Below are 19,263 nucleotides of genomic sequence, written 5' to 3'. Positions count from 1 at the left end.
TAATAAGCTTTCATGCAGCCTTGAAATATGAGGTTGATCGTGGATGAAAAGCACCTTGAAACAAGGCATTTGCCTGTGGCTGATCTGGCGTTCAAGGCGATATGCCCGGATAAGGAATAGAAGCGTGTCTCTAACTTAGCCACCGCGGGCTTTGAGTTCCTGGTGCTAATCATGCCCGCTAAGTGCCCACTAAGTGCCCACTAAGTGCCCACTAAAAGAACCTCCCGTGATACCCGGAAATTAATTCTATCCAATAGCTGCCACTCCAGCCTCCCAGCACCGAAAGGACCAGAGACGCGAAACCCTTTTTTTCAATTCGACTCCTGACGAGCCTGTTCAGACACAAACGCGAGAGCTGGTCCCAATTGTCACGCCGCAGCGGCATTGATCACGTCTCCAGGGCGCAGTCAACAACGCTGATGCCATACTGTCTCCCAGCTTCATACAAATCTTTTCCCTTCTTTTAGGTGGACTTCCGGACCCTCAAAAGACGCGTATCCTCCGCGATCCTGACCAGCAATTCTCCACCCCTGGCTCTCCATCACTGTTACACTCTCCATTGCCTGCGATCGATGGGCCACTCACTTGTCCCTCGAAAGAAGCAACAATAACTCTCCGGTTTTGCGAGTATCAGATCTGAATCAATTTTGACATCCCCACAATTTGTCACCGTCTCAGGATATCCTCCGCCTCCTCTCAAAATCAGAACTCCCTTGCCTCGAATCCACCTACGCGTCAGACTTCATGCTCGGACCCCAAGGGTTGACGACCGTGCGCTGCTGTGCCGTTTGACCCCCAGCGGGCGCACCCGTAAGGTCAAGGCGTCGTTGGACAACCCCAGATCTTATCAGAGACAAGGGGAAACTATATCGCAGCCAGAATGATCTCCTCTCCTCCTGCCTCACCAGAGGCGGCGCGTCAAGGACGGGCGCAGAGCATGTATTCCGCGCCCTCACCAGATCCCGTCCAGAAGCAGCGACCACAAAGCATGCTTGGTCGACCACCGCCTCGGAGCAACAGTCGGATGAGCCAAACTAGCAACCATATTGGTAGTAGAGCCTCTGACGAAGATGGCAAGACTTCGGTCAAAGTCGGTATGTAAATAGCTGCAACAATTGTCGTAGGTCAAGAGCTAATGCTAACGATATGCGCAGCTGTTCGAGTACGACCACCTCTAGGCCCCACGGATCCCGGCTTCGACCTCATTCCGCAACGATTTCAGCGTTCAATGGTGCAGGTGAACACAGATACCAGCCTTGCAGTCGACTCGCCTCAAGGACGAAAGATCTTTATCTTCGACCGCGTTTTTGGTGAAGACACAACGCAGATAGGAGTATGGGATTACCTACAGGACAGTGTGGAATCTTTCTTGCAGGGTTACAACGTCTCGATACTCGCCTACGGCCAGTCTGGTTCGGGAAAGAGCTACACAATGGGCACATCAGGACCGACAGAGCAGTTTGACCCTGCGCTGAAAGGTAAGGTCGATCAAGTCTAAGAGTCAAGACCTTTGCTCATCGTCTTTCAGGTGTGATTCCTCGCGCTGCGCAGCACTTGTTCGACAGTCTGAATGGCGTTGCTGCACATAATAGACATAATTCCGGGCTAAAATCACCAACGCGCTACTCGGTGACGAGTCTCAACCAGGTCATGCAAAATTCCAGAAGCCTCGTAGACAAGGGTTGGGAGATGTCGGTAACCTATGTCGAAATCTACAATGAGCAACCGAGGGACTTGTTACTACCGGAGGATGGCCCATTTACCGAGAGAGCGAACGTCCAGATCCGCGAAGATCCTCGTGGCCGAATCTTTGTCGAAGGTCTCAATTCCGTGCGCGTTTCTTCGTTCGAGGAACTGATGCGTGTCTTAAATCATGGTTCCACCATCCGACAGACTGATGCGACCGCTATCAACGCACGGTCCTCTCGCTCTCATGCTGTATTCACCGTCAATCTGCGTCAGACCAGGACACAAGGTTTTCCATCCGCCAAAGATAAGCGATCGACTGTTCAGGGCGACCATGGCTCAGGACACGATTCACCCATGACTGTGGAAAGCAAACTTCATTTTGTCGACCTGGCAGGCAGTGAACGACTCAAAAACACTGGTGCTACTGGTGACCGAGCAAGAGAAGGAATCTCCATCAATGCGGGATTGGCCAGTCTGGGCAAGGTCATATCGCAACTGTCATCGAGGAACCCCGGGACGTTCGTGTCGTACCGAGATTCCAAATTAACGCGAATGCTACAGGATTCGCTGGGTGGCAATGCAATCACATATATGATTGCATGCGTGACACCAGCCGAATTTCATCTTAGTGAGACCCTCAATACTGTGCAATATGCTCAGCGAGCTCGGAACATTCAAAGCAAGCCGAAGATTCAACAGATCGATGATGGCGCCGACAAACAAGCCATAATCGAACGTCTACGAACCGAAATTGCTTTCCTGAGACAACAAATTCGCAGTGCGGAAGGAGGAGACCGTCGGCCTGGTATGACTTCTGAACGCGGAGAGAGACTTCACGAACGGGAAGATGAACTACAAAATCAAATGCTCGATATCCAGGAAAGCTATACAGCTCTCAGCCAAAGACATGCGAAACTCATTTCGGAATTGACCAAGAGTAACGACACTCATGACCAAGTCGGAGCGATTGCGGGAGAAAGTGCTGTGGATCGTTTGAAACGTTCCCAGGCGAACCAAGAAATGATCGAGCAAGTCGTGATGGAGTACGAGAAGACGATTCAAAGCCTCGAGACGAATCTTTCGACCACCCGCTCATCACTTTCTAACACTGAGAGCAATTTGCTTGAGAAGGAGACCAAATGCGCATATATCGAAACAATGAATCAGCAGCTGAATTCGCGGGTGCAGAAAATGATGGACCGAGAATCAAACACCGAACAGTATCTCAATGAGTTGGAGGCCAAACTCGACAATCAAGGTACCGGTAGCGAGAGGAATGATGCAGTCATCGCAGAATTGCGCAAAGAGATTTCCCGAATACGAGAGAGTGAAACAAACGCCGAAGACTACATCTGCACTCTCGAGGAACGACTGGCTGAAGCAGATCAAGATATGGAAATTATGCAGCGCCAAATCGAAAAACTTGAACATCTGGTTGAGCGACAGAGAAGTTTCGGCAAGCTCGACAACTTGCTCTATGAGCTGGACCACAACCAAGGCAAAGATTCAAACGCGAGGTTATCGAAAAGAACCCATCCTGATGCGCAGCAGACCACCGACAATCAACAGCAGCAAGACTTGAAAACGGCAGAGGAGGTCGAACTCCCAGCCCAGAAAGAGGGCGAGCTGAATGAAATGTCGGAGGAATCGTTGGCTCAGGTCAACCCAGAGTCCGACGAGGCAGGTCTCGAAAAGCTACAGAGGTCGGTGGCACAAGAACAACTCCTCAATGTGGTGGATCAAAAGGATGAAGCTCTTCCAAGCCCTGCCCAATCGAGGTTCGTCAACGAGAAGTTCGAGGCAGTCAGCCAAGAACTGTTTGACCTTCGTCTCGAACATGAATCGACGGTCAACGAGCTGGATCTTCTTTCTGCAAAGTATCGAGAGGCACTTCGAACTCTGGCTGAAATGCAAGAATCAATCGATGAAGAGCGTCAAAACGCGATGGCGCCACAAGAGCTGGCGGTATCCCGGAACCAGTCTTTTTTAGGCGAAAGCACACTGCAAGAGGGGTTGGATGGACAGGAATTGCCCTCGTCACGATCACTCTCCTCGGAATTATCTTTGGCTGGGGAGTCCTCTACCTCGACAGATACCGATATTACGCCGGTCTCTAAGAAGTCGCCCTCCGTGGAAGTTGCTTCACAGGAGATTGAGCGATTACAGAACCTTCTTGCAGACCATGAGAAGAACATGCATGAAGTTACTGGGCAATACACTCAATTACAGGCAGATCACAAGGACGCCTTGACGACCGTTGACCGCCTCAAGTCACAAGTTCAGCGAAGCAGGCCTGGTTCGCCTGGAACGCCCGGGATGCTTAGGCGCATGACTTCGCAGATGGGTACAGGGCCCGATCGAGGACAGCGATCGGTGACTGCTTTGAGATCGCTTCTTGCAGAGGAGTTTGAAAAGACACCTGACCGCATGGAGGGCATTGAAGTCCATCTCTCTGCCGCTGCCAATGAGCTGCAAGCACGTTTTGAGCGTATTCAGGGTCTTGAAGCTGAAGTAAAGACGACAAAGAAAGAGATGGATCTCAAATCTACCATTATTTCTGGGTTGACTAGAGAAAGAACAAGTATCAAAGCTGGTTCTCCGGTGGATCTCAATATGGTATCTCAGTTGAGAGATCAAATCATTCAGAAGGAGACCGAACTCAAGTCGTTGCACGAAGGATATGCTCATCGGGAACAACGCTTGCAGGAGGAGTTCCAGACGCTTAGGAGCGCACAGACGAACGGACACATCACCCCTGGGCCAGCCGAAACTACAGCAGATGTCGAGTCTCTGAATGAACAAATATCGCAACTACAGTCGAGACTGGATACTGCCCAAAGAGTGGCTGATGAGTCCCAGAGAAATCATGATCGAAGCAAAGCGGAGCTTGAGGCAGCATTGGCAAGTGTGGCCACATTGAAGGCTCAACAAGCTTCTGGCGCAGACGACGCGGCATCCGATCGTGCCGTCACCGCAATGCAGGTCGAGCGTGACAATTATCAACAATTGATCAACGACCTCAAACGAGAAGTGGAGAAGCGGCGGGGAGTCAATGACGAGCAGTCTGCCAGACATTCCGAACTCGAACGATTACATTCGTCACTCAGCAAGGAAGTCGAGGCCCGTGCAGAGCTCGTCAACTCTCAGCAAGCAGAGATATCGTCTCTCAAGGAGGCAATTGCACAGCTCCAAGACAAGGTCAAGAAAGCAGAGTCTGATGTGCTATTCCATAAGCATGGCCTGAAGTCGCTCCACGACAGCCATGCCAACGAGATTGAGGAAATCAAACTTGCCCACGCTGGCAATATGGCTGGGTATGACGATCAGGTTGCTGAGATGACCGCGAAGCATGAGAACCTCGTATCTACCTATAAAGCAGAACTCGAGCAGGCTTTGTCGACGATAGACGAACTTGTTGCGCATGTGCAAATGGCTCTTGGCCATCCTACAAGTGCTGATATGCTTGCCCGCCATATACAAGATCTGGCGGACGAAAAGCGTGCCATTGCACAAGCCAATGTACGGTTGACTGGGATTAATGCCGAGCTCGAGCGCCAGCTTGATTCAAAGCAAGGCCTGGTTGAACTTGAGGAAGAGCTCGCCAAAGCAAACACGAAACTCAGCGATTACCAAGGAACGATTCGCAGCCTTGCAAACGAGGTTGGGAACCATGAAGAGACTATCCGGGAAAAGAATGCTTTGCTCAAGAAAGCCGAATCCACCATTCAGGCTATTGAATCCGAAAAGACCAAGAAGTTGGTCATGATCGAAGAGCTTGAACAACAACTGCAAAACAGCTTCGAGCAGCATAACAACCGGGTCTCTGTCATCCAGGCCCAGCGTGATCAAGCTTTGATTGAAGCTCAACACCGCATCTCGTCGCTAGAAAAGGACCTGGATCACCGACGATCAATCAACGAGGGAGGATCGGATAGTGGCTCTCGAAGCAACACCATGAAATCTCAACATCGTCCTCAATCTCCAGCTGTCGATGGCCAACCACGGACCAACTCAATGTCTTCGAATCTGCGCAAATCTGCATCAATCGCTTCATTACCGTCGCCTCCACCAGCCATTCCGCTACCTCCTCTTCCCAGCCTGGCGAGTGGAATGCAGCTGAATCCATCACCGCCACAATCTCGCCATGCTTCCAAGGAAGTCACACTACCCGTCACGCCCGTCTCAGGCACAGCCGTTTCGTCGATTTCCCAAAATGTGCCTCGACATTCAGCTCTGATTGAAGAACAAGAAGCACGCTTGCGCACGGTCGAAAAGCATCTGCACGCCGAGAAGCAGTTGACTGCCACGCTCGAGGAGGCCCTGGTCGACCTCGAGACACAATCAAACAAATTGCGAGCCGACGCTGATGGTTGGAAGAAAAAGGCCTGGGCCATGGAAGAGGAATTGGCTATCTCCAAGAAGGAGCGCAGATCTGAAAGACTTAGCGTTCAAGCTGTGGAAGAGGAAGTCAAGAAGAGACGCGAAGCCGAGGCTGCGCGGGCACAACTGGAGGAGAGAATGAGGTTGTTGACCGTGGGCAAAGATGGCAAGACGAGGAAACGAAAGGGAAGCTCGTTGAATTGTTTCTAAGCGTCTTGCAGCCAGACTTTTTGACGAAAGAACTCTTGGAAACAAACTTATCTTGACGGCTGATGACTCGATGGATGTTGTACTATTGTCTCTTATGTTTTGTTTTGCTTTCTGGATTTCTATCCTTGGGTACATACACCTCCTTGGGAATTTGCTTCTATGTACAATTTAGCATCAGCGATAAAAAGCCAGCGAAGAGTTGAGGTTGGGCGGGGGCAACGTCTTGGATGTTTCTGCTGGTGCAGTGACCGATCAAGATGCGGAACGTGGTAGTGTAATGATTATTTGGTTTTTGTATACCCTGTCTGTATCTGAGCGGAAGTCACTTTGTGATCTTGTTTCCGTGAGTACATGATAAGTACCTGGGTATCTGGGCCCGCGCCCGGTGGCCTTTTCTCCATTGCGATGGGCTTGTAGCCCTTCGGTCCATTCAATGGAAGAGGTGCGGCATTGCGACCCTTTGCCTATGGCCTGCTGAATAGGTAGCGGGGATGAAGTGGGCGGATGTCCACAACGGTGGTGGATCGGCGAAAGTCGACTTGTAGCGTCCGTCGACTTTCTCATTCTCGTCCTTTGTGAAAGAGTGTACGAGGAAGTGATGATGTTGTGACGATGTTTCCATCCCTGATCCGTCACGGCTTCGTTCTAGGAGTAGCCGTTTCCAATGTGCTCGATGGCGTTCGATGTAGGGAGATACATGGCATTTCAGGGCCGTCTCCCTTTCATGTGGTGTTTGTGCCGTGAAGTCGACGAGTCGGCCTGCTGTGTCCAACTGCACGTCTCGTGTGGTGTGTCGAGGAAGTGCGCTTTCGGATCGAGAAATGTTCCCAAATATGTCGTGCAAGGCCATTTGGAGACATCCCTACTGACGCGCCCGTCACGATTTGCTGCTATCGAAGCGAGAGCCATCAATAGACGGGTCTGAGATAGGTGGTGCTACTTGACGGCCGAATCTGAGTCTCTGCCGTGCTCTGTACGTCGTGTACTCGACTGGGAGCCAGTATCCTTTCTTTCGGGAGATTTTGCACGTCGCATATCCTTCGAGACAGCTTTGTCGCCGCAAATAAACCTTCCCTCCTGTGATCATTTCGGTGTATCATTTTGGCTCTTCACTTAACACCCTGCCGTTCAAGCTCCTTCTCCCGTTCCAGCACATGGTCCTCAAACTTGATCAAAAACACAGTGCGATTCGGCCAAACATCCGTCCCCGTATTATGTGCAGAAGCCTTACACTCGAACCCGGCGCCATCACACACACCCTCGATGATCCCCGCGATATAAGCCGCAACGCTCAACTGATTCATCTCTTTAGGCACAGAGATATACTGGTTCGTGAGTGGCGTGTTGTCGATGATCATGTACTCCCCCGGATTTGTTGTGGATTGTTCCAACGAGTCCGCAGGCCTCGAGAACAACAGCGGATAAAGTTTGGTCGTGAGCAGCGTGAGTAGAGGGAGTAAACGTAACGGCCGGTTCGCGGCGCCGGAAATCCCACCTGACCCTGTCGACGAGCTTGAGCTCGAACTACCAGCTGGTGTGGCGCGGTATAGTAGCAGATCCAGAAGTTTCAGGCCGAGCGGGTATCCTTCTTCGTTCAATCTCTTTTCAAAGTCCGCTATCCCTTTGACTCGGCGCTGCGCGTAGGACACCATTTCCATGAACAAATAGGCGAAACTGGAGCGCGAGAGTTCGGCATTTCGCGACCGGTTCAGGTTACGGTCGTAGATTGTCTTGCGGGTGGATGGGTAGCGTAGAGCCGCTGTGGTGGCAGTGCTGTTTGGCGTGGATGTGCCCTGCCCGCCCGCGAGTGTCACGCTGGACGTCGAGTACGTGGAGATATGCCTCGATGGGGAGGATGTGTGGGAGGGCGGAGGAGGATACGAGGGCATCGTCATGCCTGGCGGGACGGCCATGACGAGGATAGAAGTGTGACTATCTAAGACCGGTGGGTCGTATCATGCTGCGTCAAGGCAATTCCATTTACAGCAGAATGCGGAGGTTGAGGTTGATGTACGAGTGAAGTCTTGTGGGAGGGAAGGTTCCCCGAGCAGAAGAGAAGATGACCCCTTTAAGTCCCCAGACACTTCAGCCTTGTGTAGGTTGGCCACCATAGCCATGCCGATATTCGCCAGACCGGCAAGTAAATGCTCGCATTGTTGATCTCTACTCGGGTCATAATGTTGTTCTTTATGTCTCGCAAAAGCTAGTGATACCCAGGATGTCCTTCTCCGCCACGCCTCTGATCCGATCTATCATAATCTTCCGATTTCGAATCACTCTTTTTATTCTTCAAGTCGGCTGATTCAGTGTGATCTCCGTCCCAGTCCTGATACGCCTTTTGCCTCTGCCTCGAATTCCACTGCAGTGTTCTCGAAATGCTATTGACCCAGTCCTCACTGCGACGGCCAGGGGGCAAGACGTTTGCAAACGGATACCGTGATGCCGATATCGTAACGTAATCACCTGGGAATAGTTCGATTCTGTACATCAAGTCAATAAGCATCACGCGCAGCCAGAGGAGGTTTGCTGGCTTACCTTTCGCGGCCATCAAAACTAGCCCAAGAATTTGACCTTGCGTCGTACGGCACGCCGAGTCGTAGGACAATAGTATCCGGAAGAATGATGGGTCGGAAAGAAAGAGTGTGCGCGCAAATGGCCGTGACCAAAATCACTGGGTTTTCAGGATGACATAGCGACCCTCCTGCGGCGAGGTTATATGCTGTCGAGCCAGTCGGCGTGGCGACGCAAATACCATCAGCTTGGACCGTGGTCAGGTGCTCCTCGTCGCCAAAGAGCTCAATAGTTGACATCGTCGGGTTCGGCCCACGATCGACCACGATATCATTGAGGATTTCAAACGTTTTGTCCGGTTTGTGCGTGTTGCGATCGTCGGCCTCCTCCCCGATCAGCTCTTCCACGATGTCCCGACGCTCTGCGTCGTCGTGCCGTTTGTGCGACCGCATCACAGTCCCCTCAAACCGTAGTCTCAGACTTATTGTGACACCATTATTAATTGCTTGTGACAAGGTGTCTTCGTAATTGGTAAAGTCGAACTTGGTGAGGAAACCGAGCGAACCTAGCGCGAAAGAAAGTACCGGAGGAACCACCCTCTGAAAGAGCCAGCTCGCATACAAAACGGTTCCGTCTCCTCCTAGTGTGATAACAAAGTCAAAGGTGTGAGGTCTCTTCCGTGCAAGGTCGACGTCCCAGTACTTCAGGCGATCGCCGCACGCAGGATCCTCGGCAATCAATCCTTTAGCGTTGAACATCGGGTTGTCTTTGAGTGTGTCCTGCACATATACGATGTACGGTACTGACCGATCTTTCGACAAAAGCCATTTAGCCACCTCTCTCGTCTTCACGATGAGTGTCTTGTCGTATATCTTGGTGAGTAGGAAGATCGCCCGAATCTTTAATTTGACCTTGAGATTGCCTAGTTTCTTTGCAAGTGCTCGGACGCTCACGGCCATGTCACTCAACTGTTTCTTCGTGAGGAGGCGGGACTCTGTTGCGCGGGCTTCCTCTTTCCCAGAGGCGGACTCTGCACCGTCTTCTGATGGCATTCCAGGGTCGACTTCGTTGATTTGTTCGAGCTTCGATTCGACTTTGGGTTGCTGTCCCAACGATGTCTTCTCGACTAGCTTGTGGACGAGGCATTGGGATTTTAATCGGGCAGCATTCTCTTTGATGATGGGCTGTTCGAGTAGCAGTGGATCGGACTGGACAAAAGATGACTTGCGCCGGCGCGCAGTGTCTGAGTCGAAGACAACCTGGATTGGGAAGCGTCAGTTCTGGCCGACGTGGAGGATTGCGCTGTTGGGGGAGGAGCCTTACTTCGATCTTGCGATTGAATTCATCCTCACTGCTAGAACCGTCCTATGGAAATTAGATCAACGTCGAGCTTCACGCTGTGAAGACATACATGTTCTGGCAGGCATTCGCTAATCCTCCTGCTCAAGTGAGGGGCACCCTGCGACTCGGACATGGCGACACCGTGCTAAAGGATGTCCGATCGGCGAAGTATGGCAGTGGTCTTGTCAGCTGTAGCACATCATAGGGTGTAGGTTGCAAGAGACGCTCTTCTCAAGATGAATGTATTGCGTTTCTTCAATAATGACGCTCCTCCGCAGTCAATGTGCCGGAAACCGTCATCTCCAAATAATATGCATTTTACTTTTACTAATCTTGGGCGCGCAGATCGAGGGTCTCATGATTACTAAGTAACACATCGCATTTGGAAAACGCAAATCGAGGTACAGGCACTTGGGATGATGGACCACGAACAATCGTGGACAGGGTATCTACGTAATGAAATCATCCTGGACAGTTGAGAGGTCACACAGAACGACACTGGTTTCAACATTATGATTGACATAACCAACATGACAGTAATGCTACTACCTTCGACCAACGCTAGCATGCCAGGGGTATCTTTTCGAGTTCATCATCAGTCATAATTCATAGTCAATGTACATTTCCTCAGAGTGCCGAAACCACAGGAGGTGCAGCTTGTTGCCGCTGCTCATGAAGTGTCGATCCGCCGGCCGTTCGCATGTGTGGCACAGAAACTCCAGTCTGCATGTCCGCCTCAGTCTTTGAAAATCCACCGAAAGCGCTTGCGGAGTTGCATGAGGGGGACTCCTCTGATCCGTCCGTGAACGATGCAGGGCCAGTATCCGAGTCGGATGCTTCGACTTCTGGTTGTTCTTCATTCGACCCCTTCGGATCAGTGTTGCCTGCTTGCTGTATCGATGGATCGTTATCCGGCATATCGGCGATGAAACCTGCCGAGATGTCGTTCTTATTCGTGTCAGATACTGGTTGTGTTTGGAATGGCATGGCTTCGTAGAAGAGCATGAACCCATTCCCACGCGCAACAACTTCGTCCTCAGTAAGATTGGTAACAAATTCGTCGTTGAAAGAGTACCACTCTTTTCCGCGCTTTCCCAAGGCAACATAATGACCATTGTCATGTCGACCATAGTGCGTGACAATACATTTCAGCTCATACACGGCTTCGATTGCGGCCCCGTCCTCTTCCAATGGCGCACACCACCGACTCAGGAAATTCAACCTTGCAGGGACTTTGACTGGGGCGGTGTTCTTTAATTGGTTTCCAAAATCATCGAAGATGCTGCGATTGATGTGGAGGACTAGATCCCTCGGAAGACGTCCAATAGTAATCTGTTTCGCCTTTGTTCGAAGCACACCGGGTCTCTTTTTCTTCGGTTGCGGCTGAGACTCCGGGTCAATAGGATTGTTACCATCCTCCTTGTCAACTTCGCCGTGGGCCACTTTCGTGCAGTAGTCACATTCAACGCCCTCAACCTCTTCCGGAGCAGTGTATTCATCCAATAGCTCCTCCACCTCTGTCGGGCCACGGAGGCCCAGATTCAAAGTCAGGCAATTGAACTGCGTCAATGACATTCCTTCCGTGAACCCGCAAGTTGTACACTCCAGAGCTTGAGCTGTCATACCGTCGATGGGATTGGGTAGCTCGAATTGAATTGGCGTTGTGTCCGTTTCCCTGTCGACTCGAGCTGCGTTCGGAACTCCAAGGTGCTTAGTAGGACCGCCCTCATCGTTGTGATCGATGTCTGCTCTTGCATGTTTGAGACACTCCAGACCGGCTTTCGAGGGACGTTTCAATCGCTTGGTATATGCTTTTGCCTCTTTTTCGGCAGCATCCATGATCCTCGAGAAGTACTCTTGAGCGTCCTGCTGCTGCCAACTATCCATGGATTTGAGCACGCCCGGCGTCCAAAGAGTTGTCTTTTGACAACTTGAGTCGGCGAGCTGCTCAAGGAAATTGAGTAAGGCTCGATGGGTCTCCGCAGAGACGCTGTACCTGTCGCACAACTCCAGGCTATGCTTGATGTATTCTAAGAACGCGGGCATCGAAGCCAGCCCTTGAAGGACACTGTTTTGATAACAAGAGTTGTCCCAATTGCCCAGACCAGGAGGGCCGATCTCATTGCTCAAGGAAATGTAGTTGCCGACGCCAGAAAGGCTCCTAACCTTCCGTAGCACAAGCGGCATCTGCGGCTGTCCAAAGATCTTCTGCATAGCCTCCTGTTTTGCAAAGATGTTTCCAAAGTCGGCTCGACTGAACCTGGCTTCGTCACGGGTGAGGCGTCCGATGCGTATCAAGACATACTGCATGGCGTAGAGAAGAGGCGACGGGAACAGATAGAGGAACAATTCGTAGCTGGATCGCTTCGTGGTCGACGGCCAAGCATCGAGGAAGGTGATGGCATAGTAGCCGAGGACAAGAAGAGCTAGGGCTGAGATGACCTTGGTTTCTGTAGGATAGGATGTAGTTCGAAATTGGCTTTCGAAGAACGGGCTCTCGGTTGCCCTAGTCTGGGGGTTGTTCATCTCGAAGGCGATCCGTACGCTTGACGAGGTATTCTGGCATATGGTCTAGTAGGATGTGATGCCAAGATGAAGAGTGGTGAAGGGGAAGGTCTAACGGAGGGTGACAGTCGTGGAAAGTGCTAGAGGCCAGGCTGATGTGGTGACAAAGAGAAGTTGAATGGCGACTGCTGCTGACCCAGGTGTGGTGACTGGTGAGGCGAGTTGCATCTCCAAGAAAAAGATTCGTAGGGGTGGCATCAGCCTTGGCGGCGTCACTCCAAGCCTGCCGCGGAATCCATGGCCGAGAGTGTTGTACTTCTGCAATTGCTGTATCACATAACAATGGAGCATCAATGACTCGCTGCATGCACGATGCGAGGTTTTAGCAGGAACGAAGAATTAGTGCATTTGGGTATCCGATCTAGAAGGCTTCCTCAAGTACTCTAGCTTTTCGCTTTTGCGCGGTTCCAGGTCTTTGAGGACGACCCTCCTGGTCACTCCTTGAGACAGCCTCTGATGTTTCCTCTTGCAGCGCCTCTCTGCATAGGCCGTCCATAGATTTAGGACCATAGCCATAAAGGTTCGAGTGAGTCGTCACCTCACGTTCAGCTGCTTCTCTCGAAATGCGTCTCCGCTCTTCAACCTCTCTCAATGCCTTGCTCGGATCGCCAGTGACGCTCTTAACCCACCATCTTTCCCACAGCCATGCCAACGCTTGCAGAGTCATCTGCCTCATATAATACACGTTTGGCATATTCCCGTGCGCGACCTGGTGTCGTAGATCGACGAATTTTTGTGGCAAGCCGATAGTAACTGCATGAGCATACATCGAATTTTCGCCCTTTGATGGCAGCACCTCCTCTTCGACCTCGGATCCATCCTCTTTGAGGGCCATCTCGGCTGCGTGCGAACGGGCGACATCGCGATCAACAAAGCCGTTGACAAACCTTGCAAACGCCATGGCGTAGATACTTTGCATGGCCGAGTCTGAGATGCCCCTTGCCGGTCTTTCCTGGTCATCATGCAAGAGAGCCTCAGTCAGACCGGCGGTGGCTACAATTGCGGCAGGTAGCTGACCCGCCTTGAAGAGCCAAAGGTTGACCTTGTCGATGGCTCGCTGTCTCATATCTTGTATAGGGGCTGAGAACACGTCGTGTTTCGCATGGTCCGGGAAGAACCAGTCGCGAATCATGGCCAGTTCGGAGTCATGTCTCCATGGTGGAAATTGCAGAACCATCACCGGAGGCTATCCGAACGCCAACAGGAGGTCTGACAGTAGCGAAGGTTGGAGCTGGACCACAGTCAGGAGCAGCCCCCAGCAGTCGACCACTTTCCAGTGACGACTGCCAGTTTCGAAGGGGCGACAGCAACGACTAAGCAATATTGCGGCTGATAGATGTGGCTAGCTGCTGAGTTTTATAAAGATTGAGAGGAATTTAGTGAAAGGATTCTTTGTGAGTTCTTATTGGACAGGATAGATCTTGAAAGCCTTTCTCTATCGGGGTTAGCTTAGCCGCTATTCCGATGATTCTCATTGGTTCTTAATCAAGGACATTTCTCGTCTTCGTATTCTGGGGTCTAGAACGGGCCGAAACCTCAGTAGTGAAAGACTTGAAGAATGATACATCATTGACCTAGAAGGCTAATATAGGTAGCTGTTTTCGCTAGCACGTCATCGGACCTGGTGACCGTGAACGTTGGGTATATTGCTGAATAAAGACCGCTATCACGACCGCTGAAATGAGTACAATTGTTTAGACATGGTCATCAAATTTCGTAATTCAGATCCAGCCATAGCCATGGTGTCCTGCTGGATAATAAGTGCTGTTGAGTTGGCCCAAGGTCGCCAGGTACTCGTATGCAAGCGGGTTTACCTCTGACTGGTACCCAAAATTTAGGTGGTTGGAGATGGATTGTGACTGCGAGTTGGTCTCATTCATCATGGAACTTTCTTCCAAAGGATCTCCCTCGATATCCTGCTCGTGCACAGCATCCTCTTCATCTTCACTTTCGTCGTTCACTTCCGCCGGCACGAACGACTCTTCGAGCTTCAACGTCTTTCGCTGAGGTTCCGAGATGCCACCGAAAAGCACGGAAGATGATTGAACTTCAGCAGGCGAGTCGTACAGCCCCATACCCACCAGCTCGACTTCATCTTTCCTCGATGCAAGAGCGCCAACGTTCAGAAACAGTGTGTCTGGCCCGACGCTCTGAAGAGGCAGTTGATCTGGTGATGACGGTGCTGTTCTTATGTTTGGATCCATCGGCTGCTGGTTTGTATGCGAGAATGGCATGCCATTGGACTGATAATGCGCCGGCAGAGAGTAGGAATTGAACTTCAGCTGTCCTTGAGGCAGCCAATATTGCTTATTGTCGTTTTGTTCATCGTAGTTGTAGGCCGTGTTAGCCCAAGGATATTCGTCAAGCGGCGTAATGAGCTCTTGGATCTGTGGCTCAGTCACCGGATATGATATAGGTGTGACGAGGCCATTAACTTGAGCCGTAGAAAAGTTCCAACTAGACAAATCCGACGTGCCCGCCAGAAGGTCTTGAGAAAATTGAAGGGGGTCGAGTGAAACAGGGTGCCAGCTGACAGGTCTTGAACGGTGACTTCCAAGGACTGGTTGTTGCTGGTTGTGTGAGCGTAGTTGGTCAACAACAGATCGAGTTTGTGAAGAGATGGTGGCAGATGTGGTGGTCTTCCTCCTTCCCAAATTCCGTGGACTGGTGTTGCGACTGCTGGGTTTGATGACTTTGTTGGGTCGAGCAAAATATGACGATATACTCATCGAGGATGAAGGATTGTAGATCGGCTCCCCAGAAGGATAATTCCAGGCTTGTGAGTGTTCCATTGTGTTAAGGTATAGATGAGGTCAAGGAAGAGAAGGTGTTGGGCGAGACCCGGAATTCATATCTCCAGCATCAAGCCCAGGGCAAACGGTGAACTATGGATTGTGGATGCCAAACAAGAAAAGGGAGACAACATGAGATTAGAATGGAACCTCAAATTGCGGCGAGACACAGTGTGATCAGACTTTTAGTGTTGAGCACATAGTTGTGAGATGGACTAACCGTGAATCAGGTGCGATGTGGACAACGACTCAAACCGGGGTCAAATGCAAAGTCAAACAGCATGACCGACATGGGCAACTTACTAGTTAGGACAAGCAGAAGGAGGATGATACGCACGTCTGAAGTGTTTTGGTCGCTGCGTGAGTTTGGAATGATGTGCAAGCGACCAGGCGAGATGCGTCAGAACCGGGCGGCAGCATGTGTACGGAAAGGTAGTGTAGAATGTGGAAACATGGGGCAACATCGATGCGAGGGTGAAATGATATGGCAGATGCCAGCCATAAGCACCTAAAAAGCGCGTAAATTCCGTGGAGCCCACGGCCGACCTGGTCGATAGTGGTGAAGGGGTTCGAAGTTTGAGCAAGGAATGTCAGCGGCAAGTCTCAAAGAAGCCAAGGTCAAGACCGATCGGGCGGCCAGGAGATCCGTGGACTCAAGCGGTAACGGATGGGTGGCACCTTCGTACTCTGTACAGCGGGTCGGCAAGGATGCTCTGGTCTGATGATTGAGTGCAGCCTGGAACTAAGGCTATAAAGAATAGTGCATGGATGTCAAAAACCCAGTCAGAAAAGCGAAAGTTGTCAGAAAGCTAGTGTTTTAGGCTGGGGAACGGCCCAAAGAGAAGACCCAAAAGGCGTGCAAGCCGGGGCGCATGGTGACTCGAGTGTCCCATAAAAAGTGGCTCAACCAAGGATACTCTGACATCGGCGAGGCGGAAAACCTAGAATTGGCAGACGTGGAGGCGAGCAAGAAAAGAAAACGGGATGACGCGGTGTCTAGCGTTGACGAGGCATCCCGTATGGCTATCTCTATGGGTTGGTTGGCCAAAGAACTGCATAGGTGAGGATGAGTCGCCACGCAAGCCGTTGCATAAGACGTGAACATAAGCGAAGGATGAAGTGGTAATGGGTAAAAATGGCAATCGCGGAAGTACGAAAGGTCGCAGCGCGTCTGATCGTTCCGAGGCCTCGTAAAACAATAATCATGTAGACGGATGATGAAGAGTTGTCCAGGGGTCCCTCCGACACTGAAAATGCAGCTAGCAAGAACCACACCACAAATGTAGACCTACCGTGGTAGGTTTGACGGTCACTATACCCTGCCTGAAAAGTTAACCGCCATCTGGTGGATCAGGGCAATGGTGAGATTATGTGAGTAGACCCGGGCCAGCTGTGCTCGAAATGGCGAGTAGGCAAATCGCATCGACAGACAAACCCACTCCAACGGAGAAGCGAAAGGAAGGGCAGTGGTAGCCTGGTAGGGGTGTGAAGACGATCGTATCAGAAAGGGAAGGTTGAAGGTCAAATCAAGGACCAAAGGTCTGTTTCTCCCAGGGAATGGTGATGGCTGCCATGTGGAGTGGCACGCACCGATGGTCATGTCTATCCCATGTTTGGCAGATGTTCACGCAGATGACCAGGATTGACAACGCCGAAGAGAAGCAGTGCGGTCGATCGCTGTGCGTGAGTCTGGGACCAGGGGACACAGACACAGTCACACAGGTACGAGTTGTAGATTTGGGTGGGGTCCTGAATGGAAGAAAAAACCCACCGGAACGGATGTGTGGGAATGATAAGAATGCCATGACACGACAGGGGGTGTACGAGTACAGAAGATGGGTCATGGAGGCATGGATCAACGGAGATTGAGGGTGCCATGGCCGACGATGGCACACTGCATGGTGGCAACTTGGCGAGGAGAGAGGCGTAACACTGTGTGCGTTGGTGTGGCAGTGCTGTGACTGCTGTCCGTCGTGTCCGATGCAAAAGAGGGAAAAGAAAGCAAAAAGTGAGAAAAAAGCCACAAAAAGCAAAAAGGGTCGACGGAATCCTGCAGCTAAACCCTGTACTAATCGTTTAACTAAGTTACCTCGTACGGAAGTATAGATGCACTGTGGATGGTTACTACAACGAGTACGGACCCTTGCTTGACCTGCCACGACTGCCTACAGCGGGTTTCCAACGGGCGGTTAGGTTCCCTGGATGGACACCCTCCTCTTTTCTTCGGTGCTTTTCCAGGCCAATGGATCTTGCCTAACCAGCCATTCTTTACCTAGCAAATGACTTTCGGTGGGATTTTGGGCGAGTTGCTTGCGATGTGCCCGCTGGGTGTGTTTTGTTTTCTGCTCTGCGTACCTCACACTTCCAACTTAAGCGAGTTCAAAACTGACTTTCGAGACTCGAGATTCGACTACTCGTACTGCCGTCACTTGTAAAAGGCCTAACACAATGGCCCAAGTACCCTGTGTGGCATCTTGTTCGCTGCATTTCCATGTCTCCTACACCACACTTTTTCACAAGAGCCCGCAGCCTCAATGGAGATGAAGGAACATTGACTACAGTTACGAGTATGCAACTACGAGGTACGCCTAACAAGTATACGAAACGACCGTAATGCACGAAAAGAGCCAATACAACGAGACCCCTTGGCCGGGCAGCAGCCCGAGATGTGGCCGTTCCATCGCAGCATAACCTATCGGTATCTCCACCGCTTCCGTCTCTCCATCACGCTCATGCTTCATCTGAAGTTTGAACTTTGAACCCGTTTGACTCCTGCCCACTTGACCTTCGTGGGTCCCGTACTTCTTTCACGTCAAAACACCCAATAGCGTGCTGCTCTGGACAGGGTACCTCGAGGCGCATGACTAGTAAGGGGACTCGATAGGTACCTGCAAATTCAACTCTCCGTCTACTGTGGACAGTACGAGGCGCTCGGAAGCTACAGCTGCCAAGTTGCACCACCATATCCGAAAATGGTCAACTACTGTACGATCCCGATCATACTGCGATAATTTGCCTGGTGATCGCTTTGAATAAGGTTCTCCTATTCACCAAGCGAGCCTTGTGACTGCTGCTGCCGGCCTTCTGTACTCGTCTGTCTCGCTGTTGCCTTGCTGTTTTTGTCAAGAGAATGTTCAGTGGTACAGTCACTCAATGGCACATCGTCTTGATCTGAGCGACAGGAATATCAGGCTGGTGATGAGATTGGCTCAAGCCTTAGGCAAACGAGCATGCATCATGACAGTTCCCTATGGTCACCAGGTACATCCTGCCGCGAAGGGCGTGGAGAGACGAACGGCGCCACTTTCATGAATGCTGAAAGCCTGAAACGTCCGGCATGGTACCAAATGAGGAACTCCGGGGGCGACCTGAATGGCGGTTCATAATCAACACCGATTGACCTGTCAGGCCTAGCAGGAGAATCCGCGGGTCAGGCTACTTGGCCATCAGTTTTTCGGCTATGAGTAGACTCAGAGTTGCCTGAGATAATACGAGCCAGTGTCAAATGCCGAATGGGGAAGTCGAAGGATCTTGTCGTGGTCCATGACCTTACTTGCACTCGGTGCGATAAGGTACAAGGCAAGTGCTGCAATAATACCCTGGTACCCTTGTGCTGCGATGGTCCAAAGGGGCATAGAAAATGATGCTGGGCCCCTTCACGCCTGGAGTGGGTTTGGTGTCAAATATTGTTCCGTTCAGCACACTATGGCATCTCGTGGGATCCTGGCATCATCGATTTCCATTTCATGTCGGGCCGGAACATTGGACCTAGTGG

At 51.2% G+C, this 19,263-nt stretch overlaps 7 protein-coding genes across 7 annotated transcripts; 2 read left to right on the top strand and 5 right to left on the bottom strand.

Annotated features, from left to right (window-relative positions):
• Positions 1-880: 880 nt before the first annotated feature.
• EDD37DRAFT_563478 (uncharacterized protein) lies at positions 881-6,279 on the top strand (the record flags this gene model as incomplete). Its single annotated transcript, XM_062813966.1, has 3 exons — positions 881-1,094; positions 1,155-1,478; positions 1,529-6,279. 3 exons carry the CDS (start codon positions 881-883, stop codon positions 6,277-6,279), a joined length of 5,289 nt encoding a protein of 1,762 aa, XP_062670632.1.
• A 1,109-nt stretch (positions 6,280-7,388) lies between these two features.
• On the bottom strand, positions 7,389-8,168 carry EDD37DRAFT_563353 (NO signaling/Golgi transport ligand-binding domain-containing protein; the record flags this gene model as incomplete). Its single annotated transcript, XM_062813961.1, has 1 exon — positions 7,389-8,168. One exon carries the CDS (start codon positions 8,166-8,168, stop codon positions 7,389-7,391), a length of 780 nt encoding a protein of 259 aa, XP_062670631.1.
• Positions 8,169-8,482: 314 nt separating this feature from the next.
• On the bottom strand, positions 8,483-10,264 carry EDD37DRAFT_563711 (NAD+ kinase; the record flags this gene model as incomplete). The annotated part of the gene is made up of 4 exons (XM_062813970.1): positions 8,483-8,759; positions 8,815-10,049; positions 10,114-10,155; positions 10,187-10,264. 4 exons carry the CDS (start codon positions 10,262-10,264, stop codon positions 8,483-8,485), a joined length of 1,632 nt encoding a protein of 543 aa, XP_062670630.1.
• A 144-nt stretch (positions 10,265-10,408) lies between these two features.
• On the bottom strand, positions 10,409-12,854 carry EDD37DRAFT_627878 (ubiquitin thiolesterase). Its single transcript, XM_062816404.1, has one exon. The coding sequence runs from the start codon at positions 12,655-12,657 to the stop codon at positions 10,759-10,761; it is 1,899 nt and encodes a 632-aa protein (XP_062670629.1). The 5' UTR covers positions 12,658-12,854; the 3' UTR covers positions 10,409-10,758.
• Positions 12,855-12,858: 4 nt separating this feature from the next.
• EDD37DRAFT_627877 (Las1-like-domain-containing protein) lies at positions 12,859-14,059 on the bottom strand. The gene has a single exon (XM_062816403.1). The coding sequence runs from the start codon at positions 13,871-13,873 to the stop codon at positions 13,058-13,060; it is 816 nt and encodes a 271-aa protein (XP_062670628.1). The 5' UTR covers positions 13,874-14,059; the 3' UTR covers positions 12,859-13,057.
• A 57-nt stretch (positions 14,060-14,116) lies between these two features.
• On the bottom strand, positions 14,117-15,629 carry EDD37DRAFT_357411 (uncharacterized protein). The gene has a single exon (XM_062811844.1). It carries the CDS (start codon positions 15,486-15,488, stop codon positions 14,418-14,420), a length of 1,071 nt encoding a protein of 356 aa, XP_062670627.1. The 5' UTR covers positions 15,489-15,629; the 3' UTR covers positions 14,117-14,417.
• A 1,959-nt stretch (positions 15,630-17,588) lies between these two features.
• EDD37DRAFT_357371 (uncharacterized protein) lies at positions 17,589-18,160 on the top strand. The gene is made up of 2 exons (XM_062811843.1): positions 17,589-17,839; positions 17,893-18,160. The coding sequence occupies exons 1-2, from the start codon at positions 17,768-17,770 to the stop codon at positions 18,100-18,102; spliced, it is 282 nt and encodes a 93-aa protein (XP_062670626.1). The 5' UTR covers positions 17,589-17,767; the 3' UTR covers positions 18,103-18,160.
• Positions 18,161-19,263: the final 1,103 nt, after the last annotated feature.

This window comes from Exophiala viscosa (assembly GCF_022695815.1).
Source record: "Exophiala viscosa unplaced genomic scaffold EDD37scaffold_4, whole genome shotgun sequence".
Lineage (NCBI taxonomy): Eukaryota > Fungi > Ascomycota > Eurotiomycetes > Chaetothyriales > Herpotrichiellaceae > Exophiala > Exophiala viscosa.
Note: the sequence above shows the minus strand (reverse complement) of the source record. Positions and strands in the feature narration are given on the sequence as shown.